Below are 14,379 nucleotides of genomic sequence, written 5' to 3'. Positions count from 1 at the left end.
ACCAATCTCCTGTTCCTGAGTGAACATGAATGATTGACTGATGATTGAGTGTGTTTGATGATTGCAGAAAAGCGACGCGACAGGTGGTGGACGCGTGGCTGATCTCGCACGCGACGCCGACCGGTTCGTCGTCAGGCGGCTGCTGTGAGCTGGGCTCGCCCGTTCAGGCGCCCTGTCCGGCGTCGCGGGCCTCATCCGGCGCCACGACTCCAGTGCGCAAGATATCGGCGCACGAGTTCGAACGCGGCGGCCTGCTGAAGCCGATCGTGAACACCATCGACGGCACTCCCACCTTCCTGTCGGTGACGCCGGCCGGGGAGGTGGGGGGCGTCTCCACCACCTCCAACGCCAACAGCACTGCCTCCCGCGAGAGGGCGCAGCGCCGCTCACGCAACGATCTCAGGCATCTCGACGAGAAGGAGCTCATTTTCGAGTTGGTCAGTATTCTACCAACATCACTAATTATTTGGTATATTTTTTGAAGAAATCTCGATTCCATTACTGACTGAATTATGAAGTTGGTCAGTTTGAGTCAATTTTCGAGTTGGATAGTTTTATTCCCTTCCACCATCACAAACAATTCGCTATATTTTATTAAAGGAACTTGAAATCTTGATTGTATTGTTGACTGAATCATAAAACTCAATGAGTGAAATTTAGGACCTTGATTCCTCATTGAAAAATAACAAAGCCTAACCAGGAGGTGAAAGTGAAAAGTGAAAATTCTCAATGATTGAATTCGTTCCAAATATAACCTAAAAGTGTTTAGTTCACTTATGAAAAGGTAAATTGGATTTTACGGCAAGTCAGAACATCCAAGCCTAAACATCTACTAATAAAAGCAAATAAATAAATAAAATGAATGAAAAAAAATAATGATAAAACTTTATTACTGTGTTGTACCAAGAACGGAATAATAAAGGATTTTTCCAAAATCTCAGTTACGTGGAGGTTTTCGTTGAGTTATACATTATAAACAATTTCCAAACAGGATCTCCTGAACCCTGTTGTGATAGAAGTTTGGGAATCTGCTAGTATCTAGTTTGACAGATATCTTCACAAACATATTGATAATACTGAAAATATAATTCCTATAAGTTCTTATGGGATTATTATCATACTCGCTCGGCTGGGCTGAATGGGCTGAATAGTCCAATCAGAACTCCTGGGAATTATATCTTCACTGTATACTGTTACTTATAGGTCGGAGACAGATTTAGAGAGTGACATGAGATATTTTAATTTCCCACTGAGATTGGTTTCTTCAACTTAATGATTCGATGGAAAAATCTATTAAACATGTTTCCTATCATATGAGATCCTGAATTTGGAACTTCTTTTCAGTTCTGAGTTTGATATTTCTCAATTATTTTATAATCCTAATTCCCAATTATCAACCATTCTCAAAAAGGTGTTGTAGAACTTGAAAAAAGTGCAATAATTTGAATATCCGATCATAATACTCATGCATATTTATCCTAAATCATTCGACTACCCTATGAACGGTGAGGCAGTATTCAGACTTCATGCTAGTCATACCTTTCTGTATAGTGAGCTGGCAAACATGAAGTTTGATAAGTTAAAGTTACTCATGAGTTTTGCTGCCAAGTAGCTGTCAGCTTGGATGTCACGCTAGCAAATACCAGCAATACTACATCTGGTTCTCTTGTTCTAAGCGAAGCAGTTCCAACAGATTCCAAGTTGAACTTTATTAATAAACTCCATATAAATATAAACCTGTATGTTTATCCCAGCCAATCAAAGTCAATCCTTAACTTATCTGTTTTCTGTCGAACAAAGTAACATGCACCTATAGTCATTGAATTTGAGCAAATAAATTATGCAACGTCATTGGATATTTGATTTATATCATCAAAACTCAACAAAATTGATCCTCGATCAATATAAAATTAAAAGTTCAACAATAATTGTTTAGCTGTTTGAATTCAGCCGTTGCCTGAAACAATCAACTAAAACCGTTTAAACCTTTGTACGCTTTATAACACTGCATAACAAAGTGAATAGAAATTCAATTTCCAAATCCTCCAACATCTCTCTATTGTAGAAAACTCAAAGCATGTGAAATGTTCTCATACATCCCATGCTTCTGAATGGGCTTTTAAAACAAAGCAAGGCAAAATATAGTTTGGCATTGTTCATTCCATTCTATTAACTATCCAAAAAAAATGTCACGATTGAATCAATACAATAATTGATCCTGTCTCCCAAACCAATAAAACTAGAGCCAAATACAATCCAATAAAAAATAATTTGTTTTTGTTCCATACAAACAGTAACAAGAGCTTTGAAATACCCAACAATTCAATCCATTAAAATCAATAATTTTTTTTCATATTTTTCCTTGCCCTAGAACCGTAGGTGATAATATATTAACAAATTGCTGTTAAAAAAATGAGGTGTTCATTAATATTATTATCTCTGCATGATTTGAGATCACCTGTGTCCATTTTTATACATAAGTAGTCAATGTATAGATGCATACACAATAATTATTTTATGACAATTGAACTGAAGGAATTCAATGCAACTGAAATTAATATAAATAAAATCGAACGGAAGTACCTAACTGTAACAATCCAAAAAAACTTATTACTTTAATCTCAATACTGTATAGAGTATTCTATTATTTCTCATTATTGAACCTCTATGGGCGAAAATACACTCTGTGATCTTTACAAGATTAAAGGCGGATTCGTAGATATCAGTATCAGTCAGAGGCTGGTACAGTGAAAATATAATCGTCATGAGTTATGATGGGATTATTGCCACTGAGCCCGGCCCAGCGAGTATGAATAGTTCTATTAGAGCTTATGGGAATAGTATTGTCACTGTACCAGATATGTTTATTGAACTGATATGTGGGAATCCGCCTTTATAGTGTACTGTATATTATCACTCACTATGGTTGGATGCATGATGAGATAAACAATCGGTTGTGAGCTGTTATGTGTAGTAGGCTAATATCGATTGGTTTGGTTTGTGTTTAGGTAAAGGACATCTGCAATGAGCTGGATGTGCGCTCGCTGTGTCACAAGATCCTGCAGAACGTCAGCACTCTGCTGCATGCCGACAGGGGGTCGCTGTTTCTAGTCCAGGGAGAGAGGGAACAACAACAGCCTTCTGCGGCACCCAACAACAACAACAACAACAACAACATGGAACAACCGAAAGCGGCCATCGTTCCCTCCACCGTCGCCTCGCAACACAATAGTAATAACAATAGTAATAGTAGTAGTATTTCTTCTGTCAGTATTAACAACCATGTGAATAGGCCTGCAGCCGCAGCACCGGTTGGGTGCATCAGTATTGAGGAGCAGCGCAACTGCCCCCGGTCTTCGCCACCCCCAGCCACCACCGCCTCCCTGAACGCGGTCGTCGGCTGTATCGGCTCCACCAACACCGGCTCGCTCCCCGCCCCCGGCTCCACCCCCGCCTCCAGGCACCACCAACACCACCACCCATCCGCCGCCTCCGAGGGCTGCCAGCCGTCGCGCTGCCTCGTCTCCAAACTGTTCGACGTCTGCTCGCGCTCCACCCTCCAAGAGATGGAGAAGAAGGAGGAGATTCGCATTCCGTGGGGCATGGGCATTGTCGGCTTTGTCGCCGAAAGCGGCCAGCCCGTCAACATACCTGATGCCTACAAGGTAGGCATCACATCACTATATTCATAGGCACCAATCTATCTAGAAGAAGATACTTTCTTCTCTTGTATACCGTGACAGGCACCAACAACTTCCACTATTATGATCGCTGTATTTTTCATCATAGGCACTAATAAATGTTTGCAAGAATACACACATCTATTTTGATTTTCATTTGAACTTATTTCTTTGCCCTCTCCTTTCTAGCATGCTTCAGGTAAGTTAGATACCTACCTCTCTTGTGACAAACTGTTATTGTTTACTGTTAGATTCAATCACATTTTTTATATCATATTTTTATTTGTTTTCATCAATTTATCTTGAAAAATGTTTGCTACACAATTATTGTTTTCTATATTAATCACAGCTTTTCATATTCTATTCTAATTCAATTCATAAAAAAGTAGTTCGTTAATCAAGCTTCCGTTCTGACTGATATTGTTTTTACTACAGTTTTTACTTACCTTTTATTATCACATATTATTAATTGTTGGATCATATATGAAGTAATATACTTGAACTATTGTTACTGTACGTTGTAGAACATAAGCTAGAATTTTAAAATAAGCTGAGTTTTTAGAAACTGAAAAAGCTCAATATTTGCTCTAAAAAGCATTTAAGATCTTAAGATTAAGTTCTCAATTGCATATTAACTGTTTACCGTACTGTCTACATGATAAAATTCTAACTGGATAAAATAGGGTTTCCATAATTTGTCTAAAGACTTGTATTAGAGTACGAACAGAACACCAGGTTGATATTGTAGATTTCAGCTCGCTATATCGACCTTTTATATCTATATCAATGGCTCCTAATGTTTTCATCATTGCTGGCTGTTTAGTTGAATCGACGGCGACTTACTCGTTCTGTTTGCACCTTCAGTGTTCCTACTTCCACTTTATTCTCTCTCATGATGAACCCTTATCACTTCTATCTGAATGAAATTAATAAATGTTGTCTTTCTATGCAGGATGAGCGATTCAACCACGATATCGATGTCCGGACCGGCTATAAAACCAGAACACTTCTCTGCATGCCAATTAAAGACATTAATGGCGAAGTCATAGGGGTTGCTCAGGTAATTCTCAATTTTCTTGTGAATATTCGTATTTTTTTTATCTAATTTTTGCGTTTCTAAGAAATTTGTCTTCAATCTGAGATACAGACTAATGAACAGTATAATTTATATTTTGAATTTCCTCAAGTACACAGGCTTTGAAGAAATTCTCTTGACAATCCTCCTCTCTTTACTAATCGGATTTTGAAATTTTGTTACCGAATTTAGATGATTTATAAAATACTTCTATCATTCCTATCTCTGTGTTGGAGTAAATAGTTTTGTACAGAATATTCTACTTAATTCATCAATAAATATCGGGGCACCGAGCTTTGCTCGTTATTTTTATTTATTGATAAACAGAACACAATTCTCTAAAATGATCGTGTTTATATTTTACAACTAGCTATACGTCATCTTATGAATTTCGGGGATGCGATATTTTGATTTTTCACATACTCACTTTTTTACTATCCACAGCTGTTTCAGCCAAGGATGAATTATCCTTTTAATGTCGTTCAGTGAGTTTTCCCAAGGATGAGACCTAGAGCAATCGAATCTTTATATCATAAACCTACTATGTTCCAAATTTCGTAAAAATCGTTACAGCCGTTTTCGAGATCCGTTAAACAAAAATAACCAGATATAAAATAAAAATAGCCAGATGTAAAAATAAACAGATATAAAAGTAACCAGTTATAAAAATAACCAGATATATAAATACAGAAATTGCTCGCTTAATATAATAGGATAAATATTGACTTTCTCAATAAATCATAATTAAGCTGCATTTACACGTGATTAATAACAAAATGTTAACTTGATCATTAAAGATTCTATTAGATTGAACATATCTTATCACACACATGATGAATATATATGTGTTTGTCAAGTTCCCTTCAATCTAATAGAATCTATAAGGATTACTTTAAGTTATTAACATTTTGTTATTAACTTTGGTGTAAACCCAGCTTAACTCATTGATACTTTGAAATAATTCGTATTTTCCTGTGATGTTTTCTCATACCTATTAAAAATAATAATGAATGTGTCCAATTAACGATTACTATCACTTTTACTGACATGAATTTCGTTATTATATAGCCTATTGGAGATAATTTATTATGAGATCAATTTAATTTATGCAATTATTCCTGTTCCTTTTCAGGTGATCAACAAGTTCGGAGATTCCAGCTTCACCGTGAACGATGAGAAAGTATTTTCAAGTTATCTTCAATTCTGCGGTATCGGCCTACGGAATGCTCAGCTTTATGAGAAAAGCTTACTTGAAGTCAAGAGAAATCAGGTGAATATTATAATAAATTTTATGAAAAATTTCCTGCCTCATCCAGATCACCCACCCGGTAACGATAACTTCAGAGTAACTATCAGTCATGCAATTCCTAAATTTCTGAGCAACTTAATTCAATGTCACATCATGTAGGCTATATCAACCTATTATGGTGAATATGACTTTTTATTCATCTTGCATTACATTATCATCGAAGTAGTGGTCATGATAATTCATAAAAAATGTATTTTATAATGTTCACCTTAGAAGATTTTAAAAGTGTAGGCTACTTTGATTTTTAATTTTTATATAATTTACATGTGTATTATCTGGAGAAAATTATTATCGAGAAAGTAATTGTTTGTTATATTGCTTCATTCCAGGTGCTTTTAGACTTGGCGAGAATGATCTTCGAAGAGCAGAGTACAATAGAGCACATGGTATTCAGGATATTGACTCACACCCAGTCCTTAATTCAGTGTCATAGAGTTCAGGTGAGTTTGATATGATTCAGTTATTGAAAAATTTAATTTTAATATGTAAGTAGAAATAATTGAAATAAGTAAGGATAAAATATTGAAGTAATTAAAATGTAATTTAGGGCTACATATTTTTATTTAAAAAAATAGCATTATAGTACCTTTTTTTAAAATCAATATAGAATGATAGACTAAAAACACAAATTTAAACTACCAGTTTTGGTGTTCCACATCATCTTCAGATTTTAAATCCAGGTAACATAGAAACTATTAGTTTTAATTTGTGTTTTCAATCTATTATTTCATATTGATTCCAAAAAAAGGTATTATAATGCAATTTTAAATATGAAATAATTAAGAAATTAGCTCATTACAGTTCTTTGAGATAATTCATGAATCATGATTCAGTACTTTGGAAACTTTCCAATCTAGTTGTTCCATGAGACACCGTACCTATTTATAATACACGTAGAATGTTATCAACGTGAACGCACTACAATCAATCATCAAGTTCTAATAAAAACAGAAAGAGATGAAGACTAGCTGTTTTTAATCTCACACTGAGAGGTCTGAGTTAATTGATTATTAATCACTTTTTTGAAAGTGAAGTAGGCCTGTATATAATTATTAGGGTGTAAAATATTATTGTTTTTTCATTGGATTCCTTATGTTGATACATTAAAACTATTTTTTATCGAATTGAAATCGAACTTAAATATTGCCAGTAATAGATACTCGACACAGATAGAGTTCATTGTTGATGAAAATAATAGATATTTCTCCTTTGCAGGTATTACTTCTGCACAAAGCTTCAAAAGGCAGCTTTTCGCGGGTTTTTGACTTCCAGGCGAGTGACTTGGAAAGCAGTGCGACTGAGGAGCGAACAAGGTGACAACAATAAAATAATAATAATAATGATAATAATAATAATCATAATAATATTCGTATGGCTTTTTTGGTGGGGAGCTCCTGACGGAAGTTCCACCTCGCCTGAATATATCATTTATCCGTCAATGGGCCTTACGATTGTCATACTTCAGCCGGAACCGACAGTTTAACGTGCTTATCCGATAAAACGGGAGTGACTGTTCAAAAACTTTTGGGAATATTGCTCTCCCTATTCCAATCACGTTAGTTCAAGTCGACAGAGAAAAGGATGGTGAATGCGATCAATCAAGATTACTTCAAGAATTACATCAATCAAGATTATTAAGTACAGAATGAATGTGATCACATCAAGTAATTTCCAATTTATTATCAAGTAGCTATCTTGTATTATTTTTGTTGATAGTTTTTTCTGAGTGTGATACCAACATGGCTTTTGTGAGGGTAATGAGAGTTATGTTGACAGAGGATGAAGAGACCTGTAGCTGCAGCTTTCATCTATATCTAATCTATTACGTAACAGAACTTATATTAATATATTGATTACTCATTTGTAATTTGACTCCTCATATTTATGCAGTTTGCATTGGAATGGAACATAATTATTCACACTTTGAAATAATAAAATACATAATTGGCACAATATATCACTATATTAATTCTATACAAGGTTATCTTGAGCTGCGTTTACACCAAAGTTAATAACAAAATGTCAATAACTTAATCCTTATAGATTCTATTAGATTGAACATATCTAATCATGCACATTAAGAATATTTGTGTTTGTCAAGTTCCATTCACTCTAATAGAATCTATACGGATTAAGTTATGAACAAAATGTTATTTTGTTAATAAATATTACTTCAAAAAATATTTCAAATTGTAATTTATCATATGAAAACTATCCAAATATAGAATTTCTGTTGGAAATTTGCACCCAAAAACGTTTAGCTATGTTGCTAAGCTGGTTACTAAAGCTAAACGTTTTTTGGGTGCAAATTTCATACAGAAATTCTATATTTGAATTGTTTTTATGTGATAAATTACAATTTGAAGTAATTTTGGACATTTGTAATGGTAAAGATGATTTTGAAAATGTTTTTTTTCTGTGAAAATTGAAAGTTGAGTTTTAACCTTCTTCAACCTCAAAATTGTTCCAGCAATCAGATTTTTAACTTAACTATGTGTAACGCTAGTTCGCCTCCATGGTGCACATTGGGTTCTCCTGACCGAAAACAACACAACATCTCAAAGAATTTAGAATTGTACAGTGTTTATTTAGGCATTTGAGACTCATGAGCTATATATTTGTTGTGTATCTGCCATACGCTTAATAATAATAATAATAATTATTATTATTATATTAATCACATATTAAGAGATCTCTTTCAGTTATATTGACTTATACAGTACCTAGTATTTCATATTTTTTATCCAATTACAATTCGTTTCTTCCCTGGTCTTATCAAATTTGCATTTTTCTCCATTCATGACACTGAATTTACATTATCGAATACTGAGTTGCATCATTGCCATTTTTTGATTTTTTTATGTTGGTTGTTTCAGCCCATTTGAAAGCAGATTCCCGATCAATATCGGAATCACTGGCTATGTAGCCACCACTGGTGAGGTAAGTGCAAAAATCAATTCCATACAGCAATTGCATATTTCCTAGTCTCCGGGAAATGAGGGTCACGTTGATAAATTTAATTATTTTGAGCATGTTTCATTGTTCAAAAAATATTTAAATGACTGTTGTGAGAAGTTAACAACGTAACCCTCAACATAATTCTCAATTTATACAGTTCATATTGATAATTTATACAGTTTAGTTCTCAAATCCAATTCTACAGACTACATCTACACAGTCTAACTCTTATTTAATTTATATAGGTACATTAGTTGAATTCTTTATAATTTTTTTCTGAGGGTGATGCCTACATGAGCTCCAGGTTTGTGCGTGGGTATAATGAGGCGGATGATAATGAGAGATGAATGTACCTACAGTTTTAAAGACCTAATTCATAACTCCTTATTATACAATCGCACTGTGCCGATAAATTCTCTTTAAAAAATTTTCCTCAAATATTTTTTTCCAAAGCAACCTCCAGCTTTTATTTACTTCCAACCACAACTTATCTTATTATTGGCGAGCTGTGTAACCAATGCTCCGCAAGAGTCGATGAAGCACACAAATATTTATATTATGTACTGCATTACAGTTTTATACGTAGTTTCATGCTGAAAATTGAAAGTATTATCTTGTCAACCTCAATATTGACAGCTGCAGAAATTTAAAATTTGAAAAATATAGGCCTACAAATAGAATTGATATTCACTCTTTTGTCAAAATTACATGGATATATATTTTTAAAATTGAAATAATTTATAATAGTACTCCTTTTGACAATGATTTGAAATGGCACGGTATACAAACATTTAATTCTTTTTGTTTGTAGTTGAGGTCATATAAATTTACTTCCTAATATTTTCATTCTTTATTAAATTTCTAGTACAGATGTGTGTCTCTATATCTCTAATAACCAAACTGTTATTTCCAGACTGTTAATATTGTGGATGCGTACAAAGACCAAAGATTTGATCCATCTGTAGATGTAGAAACAAACTTCAGGCATAGAAGCATCCTTTGTATGCCAATCAAGAATTCTTCTGGACAGATTATTGGAGTCATACAAGTAAGTATTTTGCAAATTATTTACAATTTCATTGGTGAGATGAACAGTTTATTACCTCTTTATAATGAAAAACAGTTTATTATCTGTATAATGAACCATTATCACATTTGTTGGTATTATTCGATTTTGTAATTGTTAAGCTTGATTTTCAACAAGGCACTTCATTTCAATGTTTTATTTGGAATTTCTACGTTTTTCATTGTTGTAACGAAGAGATTGAGACCATTTGCAGTCTCTATCTTAAAGTAGTCATGAAAAATCGATTTTATAGTTCTAGCTTCTTACCTCGTATATGCGTATGGAAAAACGCACCAGAAATCATGCAGGGTTTTCTTTGGAGGGCGCTGGAGAACTCATTTTTTGACATAAAGGACATGAAGATATATCATTCCAAAGTTGAAAAAACGCTCTAAATTTCATAGATTTAAAATTTCTCTGTATCTCTTGCACAAAAAAAGTTATAATGGAATGAAATTTGAACAAATTTAGAAAAAACGTTTTTTGGGGCTTTTGAAGGTTATAACTAATAAAATATGCATTTTAGAGGAAAATGTTATGAAACAAAAATTGTAGAGGACGATTTTAAAAACATTTTCGTCTAAAAAAACGGTTGTATATCTTGAACGGTTATTGAAATACAAGCGATATAGCAAAACCCTTACAATTTTGGCGGCCATCTTGTTTCCGTGGTGCTTGCCTGTTTCGACTCATCATCATCATCATCATCATCATCATCATCACGATCCTTATTATGCTAGACCTAACGAAGAAATTTAGATATCTTCTACGGCTGTTACTCAAAAATGACCACGGAATGACATTTGCGCCCGGACTAATATAATTTTTCTTTGATTTGAATTTTTTTAAATGCCAACCTGCTACAGGATAACTTAAAAAGCAATTATAAAATAAATGAAAATAGATTAATTATTACTGTTTCAACTTATGAACTGTTTCATGAATAATGTGAAAGAAACTATGTTTTATGCTGTCTGCCTTGATTATATTACGCTGTGAGTTTATCATAGCATAATGTTCTACCTTTTGAACAGTGTCATTCGAACTTGATTTTGATTTTCAAATAGTTATGAACTGAAGAGAATATTTTTGCTTTTGCAGCTTATCAACAAATTCGAGGATTTACCGTTCACAAAGAACGATGAGAACTTTGTTGAAGCGTTTGCAATTTTCTGTGGAATGGGAATTCACAACACGCACATGTAAGTAAAAATATAATCTGGAAAATTTAATTTCTATTTTTTATCGGAATTAAATGATACAAATTGTTTCTTACTTCCTCTCCTAATTCAGTCATGATGCGAATTCAACATAGTAGACTATTGTCATGATTCTCGCATAATTGTGACGTCTTGATATAAATAATTGTGCATGTTGAAGTTAATCAAATGCGTATTAAATAAATAGGTATTGTTCAATAAATTATTTCGACACTACCAGCTCTAATTGAATATTCAATAAAGAAAAACATTGGTAGTACATTGAGTTTTCAAAATGAATGACGTTGATGTTATTTGAATTGTTATTTCTGAATAACCTAGTATCAAATAAGTATCTGAATAATTCAAACAATAAAAAAAGAATATAACTAATGTCGAGAAGATTGAACTATTGAACTATTATTATTAATAATAATTAATATTATTATTAATAATTTTTATTAATTACTAGTTTCTAGGTCATTTTTTTCATTTGATTTTTTTTTTTTTGCTGAGGGTGATGCCCACATGAGCTCTAGGCTTGTGCGTGGTTAATGAGGCGGATGATAATGAGATATAAATGGACCTACACTTTTAGGTGGGTTCCGAACCACCGGGAAGCGATTTTACAACTTATGAATCATATCAGAGGAGTTGACTCTAGTGGTCACCCATCCAACGGGAGTAGCAGGTGCATGATTCTCAACTTATCTAAGCTATAGCTTCTCAGCATGACCACTGAGTCAAACCCTCCCCTTTATTCTTCTTTCTGTATATTGTTTCATAGTCCTAACGTTACTTTCATGAGTCTTGCGTAACGTTCAATTTTGTATAATATTTCGTTTATTATTGACTGCATATTTTAATTGAAAAGTAACTTGAGATGTTTATTGAATCGGCAGGTATGAGAAGGCTGTGATAGCTATGGCAAAGCAGAGTGTCACGCTGGATGTTCTAAGTTACCATGCTTCTGCATCGCTAGAAGATGCACAGAGACTGAGGGTACGTTCCAAAGTACGAACTTACAATTTCACTCTACTATACTAATTTATTTCTACCTTACTAATAATGGTATACTAATATGCCTAAGATGGCATAAGCTATATCTGATCATTAGAAATTATTTAATTATATTTCTAAAGCATTCATAATAGCCTACTAAACTACACGACTTTATACCCGTCGTGTTGTTTAGTAGGCTATTATGAATGCTTTAGAAATATAATTAATTCAATCATATTTTTATAAGTGTATTATGATATTTTCAAATACTGTAAATCAAAATTGTTAATATTATATTTTACACTTTTCTTAGATATTCCTCATTGATAATTATTATCAGAGTTCATTTTTTTGTCATACCAGTGAGAAATATTACTTTTTCACTGCATGAATGTGGGATCTCTAAAATGCATTATATTAACTTACTCTTTCAATGTTTCAGTTTTATTTGTGAACCATATATTATCATGAAACTCACTAGGATTAGTCCATAATCATTCGATAATTTACTTATTACGTTTCTGTTCATTTATAATTATTATTATGTTTTGTTCCTTGTTGAATCTATTCCTCAAATTTTACAGAAAATGCGGGTTCCATCTTCAGCAACATTCATGCTTCATGATTTTAAATTTGATGACTTGAGATTGTCAGACGACGACACGCTTAAGGTATGAAACATCTCTGTTATTGAGCAGAACTTCCTCTCTTATAATTCACAACTCGAAAAGAACTTTCAATATTTTGATTCTATAAACATTTCAATATAGAAGGTAAACAAGTATACCTTCTCTATTCAAATGTTCACAGAATTAAAATATTTCAGTCTATGACTCTATGTCGAATTATTAATAATATAATATATATAATAATATAATATATAATAATATAATATATAATAATATAATATTAAGGTCTCTGCTGTTATTGTAAGACCTAATCCAGTAAATCGAATTCTGTGTAATAATTGCAAATATAATAATTATTATTTATAACTGAGCTATACAATCTGTTGAAAATCTTTTAGGAAATATGATGATTGTGTGCAGGTCCATCATTTTCTGATGAATATATCATCTACATCGAACTACTTCAGTTAGATATGTACGGTATAGAATACTATTCAATCCAACAAATTAATTCTGTAAAGATGATTTTATATCACACCAAATTTGGAATTTATTTTTGTGTGGCGCCTAATCGTTGTAAGAAATTACCAAATGGGTAGAAATTGGTCATGAAGTTGTTAGCGAATGTAGTTAGTAGCTCAAAAGTATGTACAGACTGTACCGGCAGGCTGAATAAGATTATTGAATTAATATATTGATATGTTATAGTAGGATATTTATGTATATTGGAACATTTATAGAATGTGTGTTTTTTAATTGTAGTATAATATTCTTCTCACTCAAAAATGAAAGGTATATCAATAAGTGAATTTAAATCATCGCCCTAACTTGTAAATCATGTAGAATAAATAATGTATTTTCATTTCCAGGCATGTTTGAGAATGTTCCTTGATTTGGATTTTGTGGAGAGGTTTCATATAGACTACGAAGTACTCTGCAGATGGCTTCTGAGTGTCAGAAAGAACTACAGGAATGTCACATATCACAATTGGAGGCATGCTTTCAACGTAGCGCAGATGATGTTCTCTATAATCACAGTAAGTCCATTGATTGAAAACTACAGTAAGGCTGAACTTCAAGATAGAATAAATAATTAAATTGAAAAAAATTGAGAAACATAATGAAATATTTTTACATAAGATTGAAATGTATTATTCAAATATTGGAATTTCTGATAGAACAAAGATAAAACAGGAAATGAAAATTTGAAGTCAAAATTAGTTGTTTTGAATAGAGCACATAACACAAGACAGCTAGAGCATCAATGATGATACAGGAACTTTACTAAACTAATATTTTTCAGAATAATTGAAAAAAAACTGCACCTTCAAACAGATGACCTGTTTGGTTGTATACCGTGCCTCTGAATTTCCTATATTGTGAGAAATTTCGTTCTTAAACCAACAGCATTGAATATGTAATGAACAATTGATAATATTATTCCATTTATAATTTTTTTCA

The 14,379-nt window shown here is 32.9% G+C and overlaps 1 protein-coding gene across 13 annotated transcripts in view; it reads left to right on the top strand.

The window, feature by feature from the left end:
* Nucleotides 1-14,379, top strand: part of LOC111045654 (dual 3',5'-cyclic-AMP and -GMP phosphodiesterase 11) — a 169,553-nt gene that overhangs the window by 147,353 nt on the left and 7,821 nt on the right. For 8 of the 13 annotated variants that reach the window (XM_039441419.1, XM_039441468.1, XM_039441444.1 and 5 more), the window contains 12 exons: nucleotides 68-437; nucleotides 3,009-3,665; nucleotides 4,633-4,740; nucleotides 5,888-6,025; nucleotides 6,394-6,504; nucleotides 7,280-7,377; nucleotides 8,941-9,004; nucleotides 9,936-10,070; nucleotides 11,190-11,290; nucleotides 12,190-12,301; nucleotides 12,874-12,960; nucleotides 13,788-13,955. In XM_039441419.1, coding sequence (XP_039297353.1) covers nucleotides 68-437; nucleotides 3,009-3,665; nucleotides 4,633-4,740; nucleotides 5,888-6,025; nucleotides 6,394-6,504; nucleotides 7,280-7,377; nucleotides 8,941-9,004; nucleotides 9,936-10,070; nucleotides 11,190-11,290; nucleotides 12,190-12,301; nucleotides 12,874-12,960; nucleotides 13,788-13,955 — 2,149 coding nt within the window. The remainder of the gene's footprint in view (nucleotides 1-67; nucleotides 438-3,008; nucleotides 3,666-4,632; nucleotides 4,741-5,887; nucleotides 6,026-6,393; nucleotides 6,505-7,279; nucleotides 7,378-8,940; nucleotides 9,005-9,935; nucleotides 10,071-11,189; nucleotides 11,291-12,189; nucleotides 12,302-12,873; nucleotides 12,961-13,787; nucleotides 13,956-14,379) is intronic. The other 5 variants (XM_039441495.1, XM_039441487.1, XM_039441437.1 and 2 more) reach the window with 1 other exon arrangement.

Source organism: Nilaparvata lugens, chromosome 1 (assembly GCF_014356525.2).
Source record: "Nilaparvata lugens isolate BPH chromosome 1, ASM1435652v1, whole genome shotgun sequence".
NCBI classification, from domain to species: Eukaryota; Metazoa; Arthropoda; class Insecta; order Hemiptera; family Delphacidae; genus Nilaparvata; species Nilaparvata lugens.
This window is presented reverse-complemented; position numbering and strand designations above follow the sequence as displayed.